The 18261-nt window shown below is 32.5% G+C and overlaps 1 protein-coding gene and 1 pseudogene across 6 annotated transcripts in view; one reads left to right on the forward strand and one right to left on the reverse strand.

Moving 5' to 3' along the window:
• Positions 1-12433, forward strand: part of CARF (calcium responsive transcription factor) — a 56192-nt gene extending 43759 nt beyond the window's left edge. For 3 of the 6 annotated variants that reach the window (XM_015596683.2, XM_025039450.1, XM_025039449.1), the window contains one exon: positions 1156-1625. In XM_015596683.2, the coding sequence (XP_015452169.1) occupies positions 1156-1274 (119 nt within the window). In that variant the 3' untranslated portion in view covers positions 1275-1625. Of the gene's footprint in view, positions 1-1155; positions 1626-3425; positions 3659-12299 lie in introns of those variants that run through there. The other 3 variants (XR_003042934.1, XR_003042936.1, XR_003042935.1) reach the window with 2 other exon arrangements.
• Positions 7313-7429, reverse strand: LOC112470552 (annotated as a pseudogene).
• Positions 12434-18261: the final 5828 nt, after the last annotated feature.

The raw sequence follows: 18261 nt of genomic DNA on the forward strand, positions 1-18261 counted from the left end.
AGATGGAGAAACCAAGGCTCAGGGAAGTTAAGTAAGTGCCTAAAAATCATATCTAGTAAGTGACAAAGTGGGAATTTATACGTAGATCTATCTGCCTCCAAAGCTTCTTTTCCATTCTAATAAGTTTCCTCTCTGTATTGTGCCTAAATATTTCTGGGACCTCTAATTTCAGATTGTTTTAAAGGAGACCCTCTTTTAATCTGAACTTGCATGATTTAGTAAGTTAGCTCATGATCTGAGGGACTACTTCTCCTGACTATTTATTCTCACGGTCATTCAAATCTATCCTTTATTTGTTTTCTCTGTGGCTTGGGTTAAACTCCAGCACACTCATCTGTGACAAGGAGTAGATGTGTTCACACTTTTCTAGGCAAATATGGTCCCTTTAACCTTGGGTCCCTGTAGAAACTGAAAAACCGATATTCCTGAGAGAGAGAGATTTTATCTTAGGTATCTCACCTGCCAGTTCACTTCACAATAGTGCTGCAGGTATATTAGATTTAGGTTAATTTAGATTAATTTGGTCATAAGTACTTTGAAATCAGAATGATGCACGTATTCAGAAATATTTCAGATAAGCCAACACAAAGCTTGTGCAGCTGTCAGAGCTATCATTTAAGATGTGGCATATTTTTTTCTAAAGTACTCATGTAGTGAAGTTTCTTTAGGGAAGGAACATTTTCCTTCATACATGACCACATATGGAAACCATATGGGAATGGTAACATGTCTTCAAATTTATGATACATATGCTTGCTGTTTGTAAAACAAATTATTTTCAATTAATGATAGGCTTCCTGATCTTTATTGATACATATTTTTAAAGACAAGTTTAAATATGAAATATTCTTCATAATTTTATTAAATTATGGACTGATTTTTTGTCAAAGCATCTTTAGAAGAGATTAACTTTATAGTTTTCTTGGTCTCTTTTTTGCATTACTAGAAGCATACTGAAGGAATTTAATATGAATGACTGTTAAGATGTCAGAAGCACTGACTTCTCAAATACACCAACTGCTTTTCCGAATTACTTGGTTCTTTTTTCCAAACTACTGTTTTATGCCTTGCTTCTAAATTCATATAATTCTAAAAATTCCAGTGTTATAAATGATACTAACCTTTAGGGTTTTTCTTTTATGTTTGCTTTTAAAGTTGAAGAAAATCCAGAAGGTACCATTTCTGTGACTCAAGTTAAGCAAGAACCCAAAGAACCAGCATTGTCTGTGGAAGCAAAAAAAAAATTGGACTCTAAGAAATTATCTGCAACATAAACTTCTGAAGCTTTTCGGAATTTTACAACTCTGGTGACTTCTGGTGATATCATAGAAAAGAAGGTGAATATTGTCAAAGAGCAGCATTATGATAAGTGGACTGAAGACTGGTTTGATGAGCAGCTTTGATTTAAAACTGCTATATTTGTTGCCAATTCCATATTTTTACCTTAAGAGATATTTTGCTCCTCTTATTTTGTATGATTCTTACGCTTTTTGAGTCTCTGATAGGCCAGTGTTTCTAAAGATCATCTGAACTTATCCATGGTGACATAGTCTGAACACAAATAGTTATCTAACTCATCCCCTGGAAATACCAATTTTGGCTCTTAAAAGATGAAAAAAACAACAAAAATACTGTGTGTGAGTGTATGTGTGTGTGTGTATGTAATGACTTTTTTAAGTTCTCAAAGAACTTATTCCTTGTTTAAAGTTGTGAAATGTTTAAATTGGCAGAGAGGTGAGAGCATATTTGTGGTCTGTCTCATTTGGAAAGATAAAACAGTAGATTTTACATACAACACAAAGCCCAGCATTCACATCTGTGGAAACTGTGTATTTCTATTTTAGCTTCTTCCATTCTAATTTTTATACTTATAACTAGAAACCAATAGCATACTAATGGTCATCTAGTAGAAATTTAAAGGATCTTTGTAAGTACTAAGAATTTTAACTTGAATTAATCAGATAAGCAACAGCAATAAATGTATATTGCATGGATTTATATAGTATTGTAGGTAAAACACTACTTATGGGTAAAAATGTAAAAATTGAGAAAATTCAGAAAGAATAATAGAATTCCCTGGTGTTTACATATAATTTGGGGAACTTTTTAATAGCAGAGGAATTTTTCCTATTTTGTATTGAAAATTCAGCTCTGGTTAGAAATGAATTTGAGTTAGATTTATTTTTTTATGCCATAGTTCTTACTGAATTGAAGGTATTAGAATGTATAGGACTTCAAGGTAAGTATTTATAGTTTAAAATTTAGTTCATATTTGCTTATTGAGTAAGTATATTTGCTTGTTGAGTAAGTATATTTACTTCAAATACTGAATAAGTACTAATCAGTATATTCATTATGAGCTTTTGTTTTCTGGAAGGTTGGTAAACTAGAAATGTCAATTACAACTGTCAAGAAGTCAACCTAAAGGCTTTTTCCCCCCTAGAGACCATCTGTGGGTATATTTAAAAGTAATAAGGATTTCAATTGGATATTAATATTTAATATTCAAAGCATGTGGAATATAATATGAAATTTAACCATAATGCTTTACGTGACTATGATTTTTTTTTGGCCTTAGGTAGTCCAGTTTCCATTCTTAATTCCCTTTAATAGTTTCAAATGCACAACACATATAAGTATAAAGCACTATTATATTAGAAGTGGGTGAAATTTTAAAATTCCTTGCTCTTTAGATTTATATCCTATTTAACATAAAATTTGTTATTTATACCCCTATTTAATGCATAGTTAACATTAAGTTACATATATGATTTTTCATAAGACTTGTTTTTCTTTTTCCTAAGAAATGAAAATATTCAATGTGGGCATTTATAGAGTTAGAATGCCAAATCTATTATGTTATGCTAACTTAAATATGATAGTGACCTCAAACCCAGATTTCTTTTAGTTGGTGTGTACTTAAAGGGAATAAGTCCAAATTAAAGTTTAGTGTTGTATTGTAGGTAATATTCTTCCCATTTGTTGGTTCCAGTTTTTATGGAAACTTTTTTCAAGATTTTAAATAATAGATCTTCACCTTTCATTAATGACAATAGTTTATTATGAAATGTTCCACCAAATGAATTAATTTCTTTGGAGACATTCTTTTTTGATGTTGGGTTGCTAAGGAGAAATGCTTGATAAGATACAAACTGTAGTCAGTTACCAATAAGCATGAGCGATGTCCAAGGATTTAGACTTTGGCACTTGGTCAAGAATTAACATAACTTTAAAATATTTCTTGGATTTCATTCTACGTGAATGTCTCTTTTGATACTGGTTTTGTTTTTGTTTTTGTTTTTTTTTGTTTTTTATCATGAGGACAGACAGTTACAGTGCATTCTCCCCACAAACAAAAAACAAAAGAAAAAAAAGAGCATGAAGGAAGGTTTAAATCCCTAATTGTATACTCTTTTGGTTTTTAGGTAGAAACTGGAACTATCAATATTTTCATGTAAGTATTTCAATAAGTAGCTTTAAAAATGGTTTCTAAATTAGTTTTTAAAAATTCATTTGTCCTCTAAATGCATGTTTGATTATTACACTATATCAGTATTGTATTTTAAAGGTGCTTAGCATCACTTCAAAAATGTTTATGTATTTAAAATTTTCAGTTATTTTTTAAATGAACAGGGTAATAAAGACAAGTACATAAAAATTTTCAGTATCTGTTTGGCATTCTCCTAACAACTCTACAGCAAAGTTTGACATACGCTCTTTTGCATCATTTATTACAAGGTGTAATATCTGTAGTAGTAAGTTGGACATTCAAAATAAGCTGAGCTTGTTTCTTCATTGTAGTTTTTATGTTCCAAGTCTCCAAGTGAACTTCTACAGTGAATTATAGATAAACACAGCCATGGTGGGCTTTTCCCTCAGTATTAATTTTTTTTGTGTAAGTAGTTAACTTAAAAGAAAAAAGCTTTTATTTCTTATACAAGGTAAATGTTTTCTAAAAGTCACAAAAGTGATAGAAAACAGATTTGGAGATCTGGTCCTACATTAAAGTTTCTAATTTTGAGGTCTGCCAGCCTGTGTTTCATCTTTCTTTGTATCTTGTCAGAATGCATACTTCATCATGTAAATATGAGAAAGATGTCATTTAATTTGTACCAGGTTTTTAAAAACAGTTTAAAAAAAAGTGTGTGTGTGTGTGTATATATATATATATATTGTAACTTAATGTATAGTGTTTTTGTTAAAATGTATTTTTTTCATTAAAAATACTGTGCTTTTTTTCTTAAACTTGTTAGTTTCTTTTTATACTTTTCCTGGAGGTAGTGGTAGTTTTGTTCATCTTGAAGATGCTGAATAAATACTTTAATACCTGAGAATTTTGGCTAGAGATTTATGTTCAGTTTGGAACCTGAAAGTGTTTAAGCATAATATATGCATTTAGTACTGGCAACGAAGCCAACCATTAGTATTTTGAAACACTGTGTGAGATATGATATAGATAATTCTTTTTTCCTCACATTTTGGTACTGTGACATCTTCAAGTAAAGCTTTATATTTTTGGAGTAATGGCAGAAGTATTTATTTAAAAAGGAGGGATCATTAATTTTTTCCCTCTGCCTTATTTGCTTTATTCTACTCTGCCTATTTTTAAAGACCATAGAAAATCTTTCTCTCTTCAGAAAGATTGACTCTTCTCCATCAGCTGATTCAGGCTTTAGACATCTTAAATGGTGTATTGTTTAGGTATCTAAGTATCTGTAATTCTACTTAATTAACTTAGTCATAATGGCAAAGTCTTGGTATACTTTTGCCACATATATGTTAGCTATGAATTCTGTTGTTAAGTAATACAAATATTTGTTGTTGAGTGAATTCTTAAAACTACAGGAATAAAGTCAGAATTTTGAAAAAAACCTTACTTATTAATGGATCCTAAATAAATTCATGAGAAAAATAAATCGTATTGTTAATATGGGAAACCGTTGAGAGTGTGATACATGGGTATAAGAGTGTAGGGGAGATGTTTAAGGGCATAAACTTGCAACTAAAGTCCAGAAGATCTAATGTACAGCATAGGGGTTATAGTAAAAGATACTGTATTATAAACTTCAAAGTTGCTCAGAGACTGATCTTAATTGTTCTCACCACAAAAAAATAAATAATAATTATATGATGTGATAGAGGTGTTCTAATGCTGTGATGGTAGTCATATTGCAATATATAAATTATCAAATCAACATACTGTACACCTTAAACATTACATGTTAATTATATCTCAATAAAAAATGAGTTCTAAAACCAGAAGACAGCGAGAGTCCAGTATAAGCAAAGTTTTTCTTTTAAGTATCTTTACTGAAATATAATTGACATAACAATAAACTGCAAAATTTTAAAGTGTACAATTTGATAAGTTTTATATATGTATATGTATATGAAACCATCACCCCAGTTAAAATAATGAACATATCCATCACCCCCCAAAAATTTCTAGTATCCCTTTGTAATCCATTCCCACTTTTCCCTCCCACTACCCTTATCCCACCGTCTCCAAACATACTGATCTGCTTTCTGTCACTAGAGATCAATTTGCTTTGTCTACAATTTCATAAAAATGAAAACATTTAAAATCTGACTTTTGTCATTCAGCATAGTTATTTTGAGATTTATCTATGTCACAGAATGAATAGTTTATTCCTTTTTACTACTGAGTAGTATTCCATTGTATGGATATACCATAATTTGTTCATTCACCCATTGATAGACATTTGGGTTGTTTATAGTTCTTGGCTATCACAAATAAAACTGCTCTGAACATTTGTATAGAAGTCTTTTTTTGGACATACGCTTTCACTTCTCTTGGGTAAATAGGAGTGGAACGACTGAGTCATGTGGTAGATATATAGTTAATTTTTAAGAAATTCTCAACTGATTTTTCAAAATGATTGTAACTTTTTATATTCCTATCAGCAGTGTATAAGAGTTCCAGGTGCATTGCATTCTAGCTTACATCTGATATGGACAGGCTTTTAAATTTTAGGCATTGTAATAGGTGTGTAGTAATATCTCACTGTGGTTTTTATTTCCATTTCTCTAATGACCAACACTGTTGAACATTTTTTCATGTGTTTTTGGTCATCTATAAATCTTTAGTGAAATGTCTGTTTGAATCACCAATTTTTAAATTGAACTGTTTTCTTCCTATAGAGGATTAAAAAGTATATTGTAGATACAAGTCCATTATAAATTTACAAATATTTCCCTTGATTTGTAGCTTATATTTTCACCCTCTTAATAGAATCTTTCAAAGAGCAGAAGTTCCTTATTGTGATGAAGTCCAATTTGTTTTTTTCTTTGTGGATCATACTTTTGTATTGTATGTAAGAGATCTTTACCTAACCCAAGATTTTCTCCTGTGTTTTCTTCTAAAAGTTTCATGTCTAGGTTTACATTTAGGTCCTTAATCCATTTGTATTAATTTTTACATACATAGTACAAGATATAAATTGACTTTTTTTTTTTGGGGGGCATATATTTTTTGAGAAGACTATACTTTCTCCATTGAATTGAATTAATATCTTTGATGAAAAATCCATTAATATGTGAGCCAGTGTCTGGACCCTGATATCTTTTAGTGGTCTATCGTCTATCTCAGTGGTCTCTAAACTCTTGGAAACAGTTTTGCCTCCGGGGACATTTTGCAAAGTCTGAAGATTAGTTGACACAACTAGGGAGATACTGTTAGTTTCTGGTAGGTTGAGATGCTGCTCAGCATCATACAATGAATATGACAGCCCCACAGCAAAGAATTATCTAGCCTAAAATGTCAGTAGTGCCGAGACTAAAAACCTGTGGCCAATACCATACTGTTTTGATTACTTGATTACTGTAGCTTTATAATAAATCTTGAAGTCAGGTAATATAAGTCCTTGAACCTTCTTTTTCAGCTTTGTTTTGACTATTGTAAGTCCTTCGTTTTTCCTTGTGAATTTTAGAATCACCTTGTCAATTTCTTTTTTTAGACCCTGAGGGTATACTGGCTGTGATTATGTAGACTATATTGATCATTTTGAGGGTAATTGAAACCTTAATATTGATTCTTTAATTTTCTCTGCATTGTTCTATAGTTTTCAGTGTGCAGGTCTCACATTATCTTTCATCAGATTTATCACTAAGAACTTAAAAATGGCATTGCTTTTTAATTTCAACTTCTAATTTTTTTTAGTATATAGAAATACAATTTATTTATTTGTTCATTCGTTCATTCATTCATTCATTTATTTGGCAAGGCAACCATTGGTTGACCTCACAGATTGCAAGGACCTTGTTAGCTTACAATCCCTTATTTTATTTTTTAAGCCTACAGCACCTTGTCTTCCTAGGTGGTCTCCCATCCAAGTACTAACCAGGCCTGACCCTGCTTAGCTTCTGAGATTAGATGGGATCAGGCTTGTTCAGGGTGGTGGCTGTAGACAATAAGAAGTATTTAAAAGAGACATCTTTGCTTTGTTTCTGATCTTAGAGAAAAAGCATCTAGTCTTTTAAGTATGATATTAACATATTTCATATTTTTGTATATGTCCTTTATCAAATTGAGTAAATTCCTTCTTAGCTTGCTGAGAATTTTTATTAGGAATGGATATTTGATTTTGACAAGTGCTTTTCCTGTATATATTGAAAATATCATTTGAATTTTCTATTTTTAGTCTTTCAATATGGTGAGAGACTTCGGTTCAGTTTCAAAGAGTAAAACAGCCTTGTATCTTTCCATTTCTAGAATAACTTGTACTTTTTAATTAGAATGTATAATTTGTTTTATATACTGGGTTTCATTTTGATTTAATATTATCATTGATATGGTTGGGTTTATGTGTTCTATCTTTCTATTTTTTATTCTGTTCCATCTGTACCTTGTTCCCTTCTTTTTCTGCCTTCTTTTGGCGTAATTGAGCTTTTCTGTGATTCAGTTTTATCTCTTTTATTGATTTATTAGCTGTAACTCTTGTTATTTTAATGATTGCTTTAGTGTTTATACTGTACATCTTTAACTGTCACTGTCTTCCTTCAAGTACTATTCCACCATTTTGCATATAAGAATCTTACAAAAGGGTACTTCCATTTTTCCCTTTTCTCACCTTTATACTATTGTCATACATTCTATTTCTATATAATAACCACGTTATTTTTTATACTTTATGGTTACCTTGTAAGGAGATTTAAATAATAAAAAAATTATTTACCCATATAGTTATTATTTTCAGTGTTTTTCATTCCCTTGTGTAGATCCATATTTCCACCTAGTGTCATTGTTTTCCTTTTACTTCCTTTTAAAATTCCTTTAAATGGAACTTTTACTTTTTTTGTAGTGTACATCTGTGGCATATGAATTCTTTCAAGTTTATCATGTCTGAGAAAGTATTTTGCCTTCTTTTTGGTGGGGTGGGGGGCTTCTTTACCTTTTATCTCCTGTGCATGCAAGCCTGGCATCATTTTTCCTTATGTTTAATCAGTTGCCAGGACCTACCTGTCCCTACATCCTTTATATTTTCCACAACAATTTTGCCTTCATTTTTGAATGATATTTTCCCTGGATAAAGAATTCCAAGTTAACAGTTTTTCCTTTATTTTAAAAATGTTCCTCCACTATCTCTTATCTTGAATTATTTCTAATGAGAAATCTGCTATCCTTATTTTTGTTTCTTAGCATATCTGTCTTTTTTTCCTCTGGCTGATTTTAATACAGTCATGCACTACATAACATTTCAGTCAACAACGGACTGCATATGTGACGGTGGTCCCATAAGATTGTAATGGAGCTGAAAAATTCCTATCATTCAGTGACATAGTTATGGTAATGTCATAGTACAATGCATTACTTATGTGTTTGTGGTGATGCTGTTGTAAACAAACTTACTACACTGCTAGCCACAAAAATACATATACAGTACTAAGCTATACCATCTAGATTTTGTGTAAGTACGTTCTATGATGTTCACATGATACAAATTGCCTAATGATGCATTTCTTGGAATGCATACTGTTTGTTAAATGGCACGTGACTGTATTTTTTTTATTACTAGTTGTCAGCAATTTGCTTATGTTATATCTGTAATTTTCTTCATATTTATTTTTTTAAAATTTATTTATTATTTATGCCTACAGCACCTCGTCTTCCTAGGTGGTCTCCCATCCAAGTACTAACCAGGCCTGACCCTGCTTTGCTTCCGAGATCAGACATTGGGCTTGTTCAGGGTGGCATGGCCATAGACCATGGACTGTGGCTCCACTGGGGCATGAACCTAGGACCTTCTGTGTGTAAAGCAGACATTCTAATCGCTACACTATGGAACCACTTCTGTTCAAATTTGGAAATTTTTTGACTATTTTTTTCCTCAAAAATTTTTGTCTTCCTAACTATCAGGGATTCCAATTATATATGTATTGGGCTGCTTGAAGTTATCTCATATCTCACTGATATGAGATCTCATTCTTTTTTTCAATTTTTTTTCTGCCTCTTCATTTTATATAGTTTATATTGCTCTGTCTTCAAATTCACTGGTCTTTTCTTCAGATTAACTTGGAATTGTTGATAATCCAGTGTATTTTTCAACACAGACATCTTAGTTTTCATATTTAGAAATTTAATTTAGAAATTTTTGTCTTTCATATCTCTACTTGACATCTTGAATCTTTCCTTTCTTGAACATATATAATGCAACTATAAAATTATTTTAATGCCCTTGTGTACTAATTCTTTTTTTTGAGATCGATTTTAATTGATTTTCTACTCATTATTTTTATATATTTTCTTCTCTAAATTCCTGGTTAACTTTTGATTAGATATCAGACTTAACTTTTACCTTTTTATATTCCTGTAAATATTCTTGAGTTTTGTTCTAGGGCACAGTTAAGTTTCCTGAAAACGGTATGTTCCGATAATGTCTTGCATTCAAGTTTTCTTAGCTAGAACCAGAACAGCATTTAATCTAATGTTAATTTTCTCTCACTGTTAAGGCAAAACACTTCTGTCTATTCTACACTGTAATTTTGAATTGATGAGGTTTTCCACTCTGGCTGGTGGGAATAGGCACTTTTCTGGTCCCTTGTGAGCCTCAGGGATTGTTTTCTCAAATCCTTTCATGTTGCTTTTCCCTCTAATCTCGAATAGTTTTTTTTATACTCATGCTCTGTTCAGTAAGGTACAGTAATTCCTCAATGTCATCAGTAGGTTCTGTGACTTTACGTGAAATAGCGTATAAAGAAACCAGTTTTACCATAGGCTAATGATATAAACAACAGTTAAGTTCCTATGGAAGCTCATCAACATTATATTGAAACAACGTTGAAAAAAATGACATCGAGAACCTACTGTACTCTGTTGAAGACTAGAGCATGACCTTCTATTTGTGTAGCTCTCTCTTCTTGAGCACTTTATCCTACAAACTCTAGTTGCTTTGACCTTCCTGGATTCCAAGTTCCATCTCTTCTACTCTGCCTGGGTTCCCCCTCCACGTGCCACAGTATGGAAACTCTCTTCAGACAGCAATCTGAGATAACATAGGCCTCATCTTATCTGTTTTCCATCTTTCAAGGATTACTGCCCTTTGTTTCATGATGTCCAATGTTTTGAGAATCATTGCTTCATATATTTTATTCTTTTTATAGCTGTTTCAGGCTCGAAGGTCAGTGTAGTCACTTTTACTTCATCTTGACTAGATGTGGAAGTTCTCAGCTTCAACATTTTATCACATCTGGGTTTTTTCAGAAGCAGTAGAGTTGAAAGGAAGTAGGAGGTTGTAAGAGAAGAGCAAGGATAGATTTTGAGATGGAATAGAGTACAACAAATATGGGTGAGACAGGTATATATATCATTGTAAAACTTAGGGTATATGATTTGTCCAAAGTAATTCCCAAGAAATGCCTGATAATACAGGGACCACCTTTGATGGTATAGTTTCCAATTTCTACTGTCTTGGCTCCACCAGTCATAATGACTGAGCCTTCTATGTATTATCACTGACAGAGTAAGGTGCCATGCAGGATACCAAAATGAATGACTTAAAAGTTTGCCTTAAAGGAACTTAGTGTCTGTTACATGAGATATATAACTTTATACAACATAAAAAGTAGTAAATATGATAATAAGAATATAGATTAAAACCATGTAAGAATTCAGAGAAAGAAGACATTACTTCCAAGGAACAGAACTGACATTATACTTGGTGCTTTGTATTGTTTAGTTAAAGCACTCGGCCTTTTGCCTGGCATGACATAAGTTGTTTTTTTATTATTGTAGATTGGACTTGCGGTTAAGAGCATGTGCTCTGAAGCCATGTGAATCCCCCTCTCTTTATTAGCTGTGTAACTGTGGACAAATTACAAAGACTTTCAGTTCTTCATATTTTTTTTATCTAAGGGAATAGTAGTAGTAGCTACCTAAGTGAATTGTTATAAGGATTTAATGAGTTAATCCACATTAAGATCTTATATATTGATACATGCCACTCAATATATATTTATTTTTATGATTTTATTAATATTAAACTTTAAAATCCTGGAAGGTAAGCATTATCCTTATTCTCAAGCTTATATGTCTGTTAGGGTGTCCTTTGGCTGCTTGCAACAGAGACATGATTATGGTAACTTGCCCAAATAAAGAGGTCTTTTTAATTAATTAATTAATTATGAAACCAAGGCCAAACGCAACCTGACCAGGGCTAATATGGCGGTTCCATGTTGCCACCAGGAAGGCAGACTCTTAAGTTTAGTCTTTTCATGTAACCATCTCTAACATGTACCTTTCATCTACATATTTGTTACCTTTTTATCCATGATGGTTGCTTCTCCTCCAGCATTGATCAGAGTTCAGATAGGAAGAATGGTATGGGCAAAAGACCTGTGCTAGGTGAGTGAGCCAAAGTTCTTTCTCAGAAGACCCATCAGCAACTTCCTATCCTAACAAAACCTAATCCTGTCCCTATGAAGAGTTGTAGCGTAGCGGCAGACAGTAATACAATTAACCAATTTTAAAACATTTTATATTAAAGAAGTTCTAGGCTGGTGAAGAGTTTAGGTTGTGAAGGGAACAATAGATACTGGTGTAAGAAGGCAGAAGATTGTGAAAGAATCACTTCCAAACTCTCACCTCTCTCCAGTCAAAAACTATTACGTAAAATATGCGAATTTCAGTCAGATCCTCTGCTTTGAAACTCATCTTTAACCAGATCCCCCAAACTCATAGATACTGCACCTCTGACTTACCCTGTGAGACACCGTAAAGACTATCAAGATAGTGTTTACCCTTACCACAGTAAGCAAAAAACTCAGTTTTGCTTTATCAACAGGTTACTTTGGAGGTATTTTAAAGGAGCCAGCATTTGATGATCTTGGAGGTCCCATCAAAATCTGGTCAACTTGAAAACAGCATGTTTTTCTGAGGCCCTTTGAGCCTTCTGCACAAGGTCTCTCCAATGGTGATAGAAAGGTAAGTTTATATAGGGTTTGAGCTCTGATTTCTTACTTTTCCATTGAACACTCCACATGCTAAGTTTAGTTTATTTAATTTGAGAGTACAAATAAGAAACTTTTAAAGTATTCATTGATCAGGTTTGAAAAGCTTTTATTTTTAGTAGAAATCTGTATTATTATGATACTTCCGTATCTTTTGTCCTTGTCATTTCTTCATTGTGCATCTATAAGAGGAAGTTCATAGGGATGAAGATGGGTGTAAGCTTATATGTTCAGAAGGTTTCTCATCAGATTGTCATTGTTTGGAAAAACTGCCTTAGGTCATTTATGAAAATCTTTTTTTTTTTTTCAATGCCTACAGTACCTGGTATTCCTAGGTGGTCTTCCATCCAAGTACTGACCAGGCCCAACCCTGGTTAGCTTCTGAGATCAGAAGAGATTGGGCACATTCTCTTGGTGGCATGGCTATAGACTCATTTATGAAGATCTTATCAGAACTTTACTCACTTTTGTTGTCCATGAAAGTCTAGTCCTCTTTGGGTAGGTGAGGCCCCCAAGTTACAGGGTGCACAAGATTTGACTGACTGTTGTCCGATTCATACGTTTATCTTTAGCCTAATTCTATACACACTCTGGGCTGAATTTCTGCATCTTATATGTATTCATTTTAGAATCAAATGTGCTTCTTAACTATCTAAATGATGTGTTATTTGAAATTATAATGGTTATTTTGGAGAACTGTTGATAGGAACTATTTAAAGTTGTTCCTTTTGGGAGGTACTTCAAAGCAAAAACAAAGCAATATCCCAAACATACATTTGTCTACATTTTAAAGAAGAGGAAATGGGGAGAGCAATTAGGAGGGTATTGCAATTGCACAGGTGAAAGCTTAGGGTGATTTGGAAATAGATAGTCATACAGGAGGCAAGAAATGGACAAATTTAGGATACATTCTGGAGTTAGAATCATCAGGAGTTGCTGATTGGTAGGCTGTTGTAGAGCAGGGAGCGAGTGCAGGGATAGTGTATGAAACGAGAGGAATGAAGAATGACTCTAGGGTTTTAGTGTGAGTGACTATACGAATGGTAGTGAATGGTACTGAGTTGAAGAAAACTGATGAGAGAGATAGATAAGGCAAAACAAGAGCTCTCTTTTGGATGTGGTTATTTTGACTTCCAAAAGGAAGTGTTAAGTAGGCACTAGTCTACTTAACCTTTAAGTAGAGATACTAGTTTAGAGATCAGGATTGGAGGTAAACAGGTCTATGATTTAGTGACATATGGATGGTATTTAAAACTAGAAAACAGAGAGATTACCTGAGAAGAAAATGTAGAGAATGCCTGGAATCTAGCCCTGGAGCCCTCCAACATTTAGGTTAGCTATAGCAGAAAAAATGGCTAAAATGTTAAAAGGAACACCAGGAATGCTTCAGACTGATCAGCTGAGTTTACTTTGGAACCCATGAAGGAATGTAGTTGCAGGAAGTATCTCAGATTAGTTGCTAATTGAAGTAATCTTTTTAGTCCTTTAGCCACCAAATACATATTCAGTGTATTATAAATACGGGTCTCCAAGAGACATTATAATATAAGGTAACTCCAGTCTAAATGCCTGATAATGTACCGTATTTACATATAACATTCTCTTTCAGGTAAGGGATATCAGATATCTAAACATGATCATAAAAATATTTTGGAAAAGCCTGTCTTTCTGCTTTCTAGTTTTTAAAATTACTTTAAATTAAACTATCAATTTTTAAATCTTTTTAATACGTTATTCAATTTTTATTTGATAAAATATTAAACTTTTCCACTTACTTTGCTTTTACATAAAATATGTTTAGGTGGCAGTATAAATTCTGGCTTTAAAATGATGATTAGAATTATGTAAATATTTAACTATCTTAAGATCTTTCTTCTCTTTTCAGGTTTGATTAACATTTAAAAATACATTATAATGTTTTAACATCAAACTTACATTAATTAAAAAAATGGGTATATTTAGACCTTCAAGAAGAATATAACCAAAAGATATAAACAAGAAGAAAACAAAACAAAAACATGTAGTTTGTAGTAGCTATAAAACAATGTGTGGCTTTCAGAGTAACAGACTTGTATATCAGTTGCAAATAGTAATTTTTTATTCATGAGATCTTTTCATTTCCATGGAAACACTGAGGTCATTTTAATTTTTAATTACACTAGAGTTTACAGTTCCATTGATTTTGCCTCTGTAGTAGTAAGCACAGAAGTTAGAGCTTTACTCATTTCTAAATTTTCAAATTTATTTTTATAATTTATTATTGTTTTATTCTACCTCACAGTAATTTTTGATTGTGCATCTACTGGATCATGTCCTTATAGAATTAAATACAATAATGTAAAAACTTTTCTAATTTGAAATATCTCACTTTTGTTAAAATTAACATTTTTTTATTGGTGAGGTATTTTTCATATATTTCTTTCTTATGTGAAATATCAATTTTTCACTAGTCCATTTTTATATTGCAGTCTACTTAAAAAAATAAATTCTGTTGGCCTTGAGATTTTTTAATGTTTCTATGGGATTGTTTTTGTCTTTTTTTTATTACTCGAGTAACATAAATATTCTAGTTGTAAAAGATTCGAACAATATAGAAATATACGTAGCAAATGACTCCCTTCTCAGCTCCCTTTCTTATAGAACCACTGTCAACAGCATTTTATTCCTATCCTTATTCCATTAATATGTGTATGTCACCATATTCTTTAAATATATATAAATATACATAGATGTGTACATATGTAATTATAAATGGATCACATAATACCTACTGTTCAGTGTCTTAGTTTCTTCACTTAATAGCATATTGTCAAGACCTTATTTTTTTCCCCCAACAATGTAAAAAGTTTCCCTGTATTATAGACAGGACATATGATCACTGTAAAAAAAATTTGATCAAGATAGGAAAGATGTTTTTAAAACAATAAAAAATCACCTGAAATCATCATGGAGATAACCACGAGTAATATTTTGGCAACTATTCTTACATGCCTCTCTCAATATATTTTACATAATTGATGTTTTTTGTGACACTAGCTGGTATACTGCAATTCAGTTCTAGCACAGACCACACAAATTAAAGAGCATAGTCCTGCCTTCATTTCAGATACCAGTCAAAAGTGGGATCCCCAAGCCACCTGTATTTCCAGCTGCCTACAAATCTGGGATAATCCAATGAACCCTTCAAGTTTGACAATTTGCTGGAATGACTCAGAATTCAAGAAGGCACTTAATAGTTTTATAAGAAAGGATACAAATTTGGAACATATGAGAGACATAGAAGGTAAGGTCTGGGGGAGTCCTGAATGTAGAGTTCTGTGCCTTCTCCCATGCGGTTGGGGCACTTCACCATCCCATCACATTGATGTGTTTATCAACAAGGAAGCACCACTGAGCTTCATGTCTAGAGCTTTTATCGGAGTTTCAGTACATAGATATGATTGATTAAATCATTGGCCCTGTGATTGAACTCAATCTCTAGGCCCCATCCCTTTCTTGGAGATCAGCAGTTGGGCTCATATCATGTGGCTCAAAAGCTTCAACCTTCTAATCACGTGGTTGGTCTCTCTGGCATGACCAGTCTCGATCCTGACTATACCTAAGGGCCCACCGAAGGTCACCCCATTTGGATAAACTCAGGTGTGATCCAAAGGGCAAATGAATAACAAAGACACTCCTTTTACTTGGGAAATGCCAGGAATTTAGATTCATTCCCAAGAATCATAGACAAAAGGTGAGTCGAATTCTTTATTATACAGTAGTGTCATATGTTGTTTTACTGTGGATGCCGATTTTAGTCTCGGATTTCTTACCATGTCTATACACTAGGTCTATCTTTTTTCTCAAGGCTGTTGGGTGAAACATAATGTGTTTTATCAAATATATTACTTCTATCTATATATAATTCTCTTTCCCGGTTTTTAATTTGCCTTTTATTTTGATAACTTCTATGCTTAGACAGTACTACTTCAACTAGATGGGAGGTAAATATCTAAAATTTCTTATAGCTTTCATAAGTTTTTTTTAAATATATATACTGAATTATTGTGGTACACAGGATAAGTTTAAATAGTTTTTTTTTTTTTACTAGATTGTTCACATCCTTGTGACTATTCTGTAACCACCAATTTGTACTTCTTAATCCCTTCAGCTTTTTTACCCAGCCTCCCTACCCAACTCCCATCCACAACTACCAGTCTGTTCACTGTATCTATGAGTCTCTCTCTGTTTTGTTTGTTCGTTTATTTTGTTCTTCATATTCCACATATAAATGAAATTACATAGTATTTGTCTTTCTCTGTCTGTTCCATCACACCTAGCATAATACTCTCTAGGTCTATCCATGTCGTTGCAAATAGTAAGATTTCATTCTTTACGGCTGAATAATATTCCATTGCACATATGCACCACATCTTCTCCATCCAGTTACCTATTGATGGGTGCCTAGGTTGCCTCCACATTGTAGCCACTGCAAACAACACTGCAGTGAACAGAGGGGTACATATATCCCTTCAAATCAGTGCCTTAGATTTCTTTGGATAAACACCAAGAAGTGGAATTGCTAGGTCATAAGGTAGTTCCATTTTTAATTCTTTGAGGAACCGCCATACTGTTCTCCACAAAGTTTTTTTTTTTTTTCAAGTAACCGATTCTCCCAACACAATGAAATAAATTTTTAATTTTTTATATTTACCTTTGCAAGGAATTAGTGGGTTGTGAGGAATAGGAGGTTTGGTATGGTATGAGGAAGGTATTGTTAACCACATGTTAACCTCAAGACACTGAAGTTCAAAAAGATCAAATAATTTTTTCCAGATCACCTGGAAAGGGCAGAATTGTCTGACTCCAAAGCCTAAAAAAAGATCAATTAAGCAGCAGCCAATATTGGAATTACATGTAAGTACCAAATGATTTAGAGAATACCTTAGATTATAAAACAATTATATAATTTGTTCTGACATGAAAATTAAAATTAAGTGGAATATAGAAGAAAATCTAGTCATGATACTGGAAAGTGACACATGCTGTGCATTGACAGAGAAATAAAAGAAGTGATTTTAAATAAGAGTCCAAAATTTAAGGCCACAGAGATACTGATTTGTGATCAAGTGGCGTTGTGTAGGCAACTTCATGTATTGTACTTCAGAGAGAGCAGCACAGATTGATTTGTTTAATGATGATAATCATGGTTAATGAATTTTAAGAGGAAGCCAGCTAGTTGCTAAAAAAATTTCAGTAGAAAATTATCCTTTGTATTTTTTTTTCCTCTTTTCAACTATCAACATTAGGGCACTTTGAGAAACATTTATACTTAAAACTCTAGAACATTAAACTGAAAAGGAACAAAATAATTCAGATCACAGCAGATGAATCAAGAAATTTTTATAGATAAATGAATAAAGCAAATTTGTGAAATAGTATATCAGCATTTATTATATTTATATAATACATTTACTACTAAATGTATTACTGCGTACATTGTAAAAATTTACTCCAAACTGTTTCTCAACATTAACCTTCCCTTTAGAACACATTATATATACAGTATCTCATCTGATTTTTATATTTCCCTTGTGAGATAGGTAGGATTTGTTGTTCACTTTGTTTTCAAGTATTTTCACATGTTGCTTAATTTTTCTACACAAAATTTCTGATGGAACCAAGTGTATGTATTTTCCTATTTCACAGCTGAGAACACTAAATTATAGGGAATAAGTTACATGTTTATTACATGTGAAATCATCTGGAACTGAAATTATGTAGACATGATTTGGAAGTAGTCTTCTGATACTTAGC

The sequence above is a fragment of the Pteropus alecto genome, unplaced genomic scaffold, assembly GCF_000325575.1.
Source record: "Pteropus alecto unplaced genomic scaffold, ASM32557v1 scaffold3, whole genome shotgun sequence".
NCBI classification, from domain to species: Eukaryota; Metazoa; Chordata; class Mammalia; order Chiroptera; family Pteropodidae; genus Pteropus; species Pteropus alecto.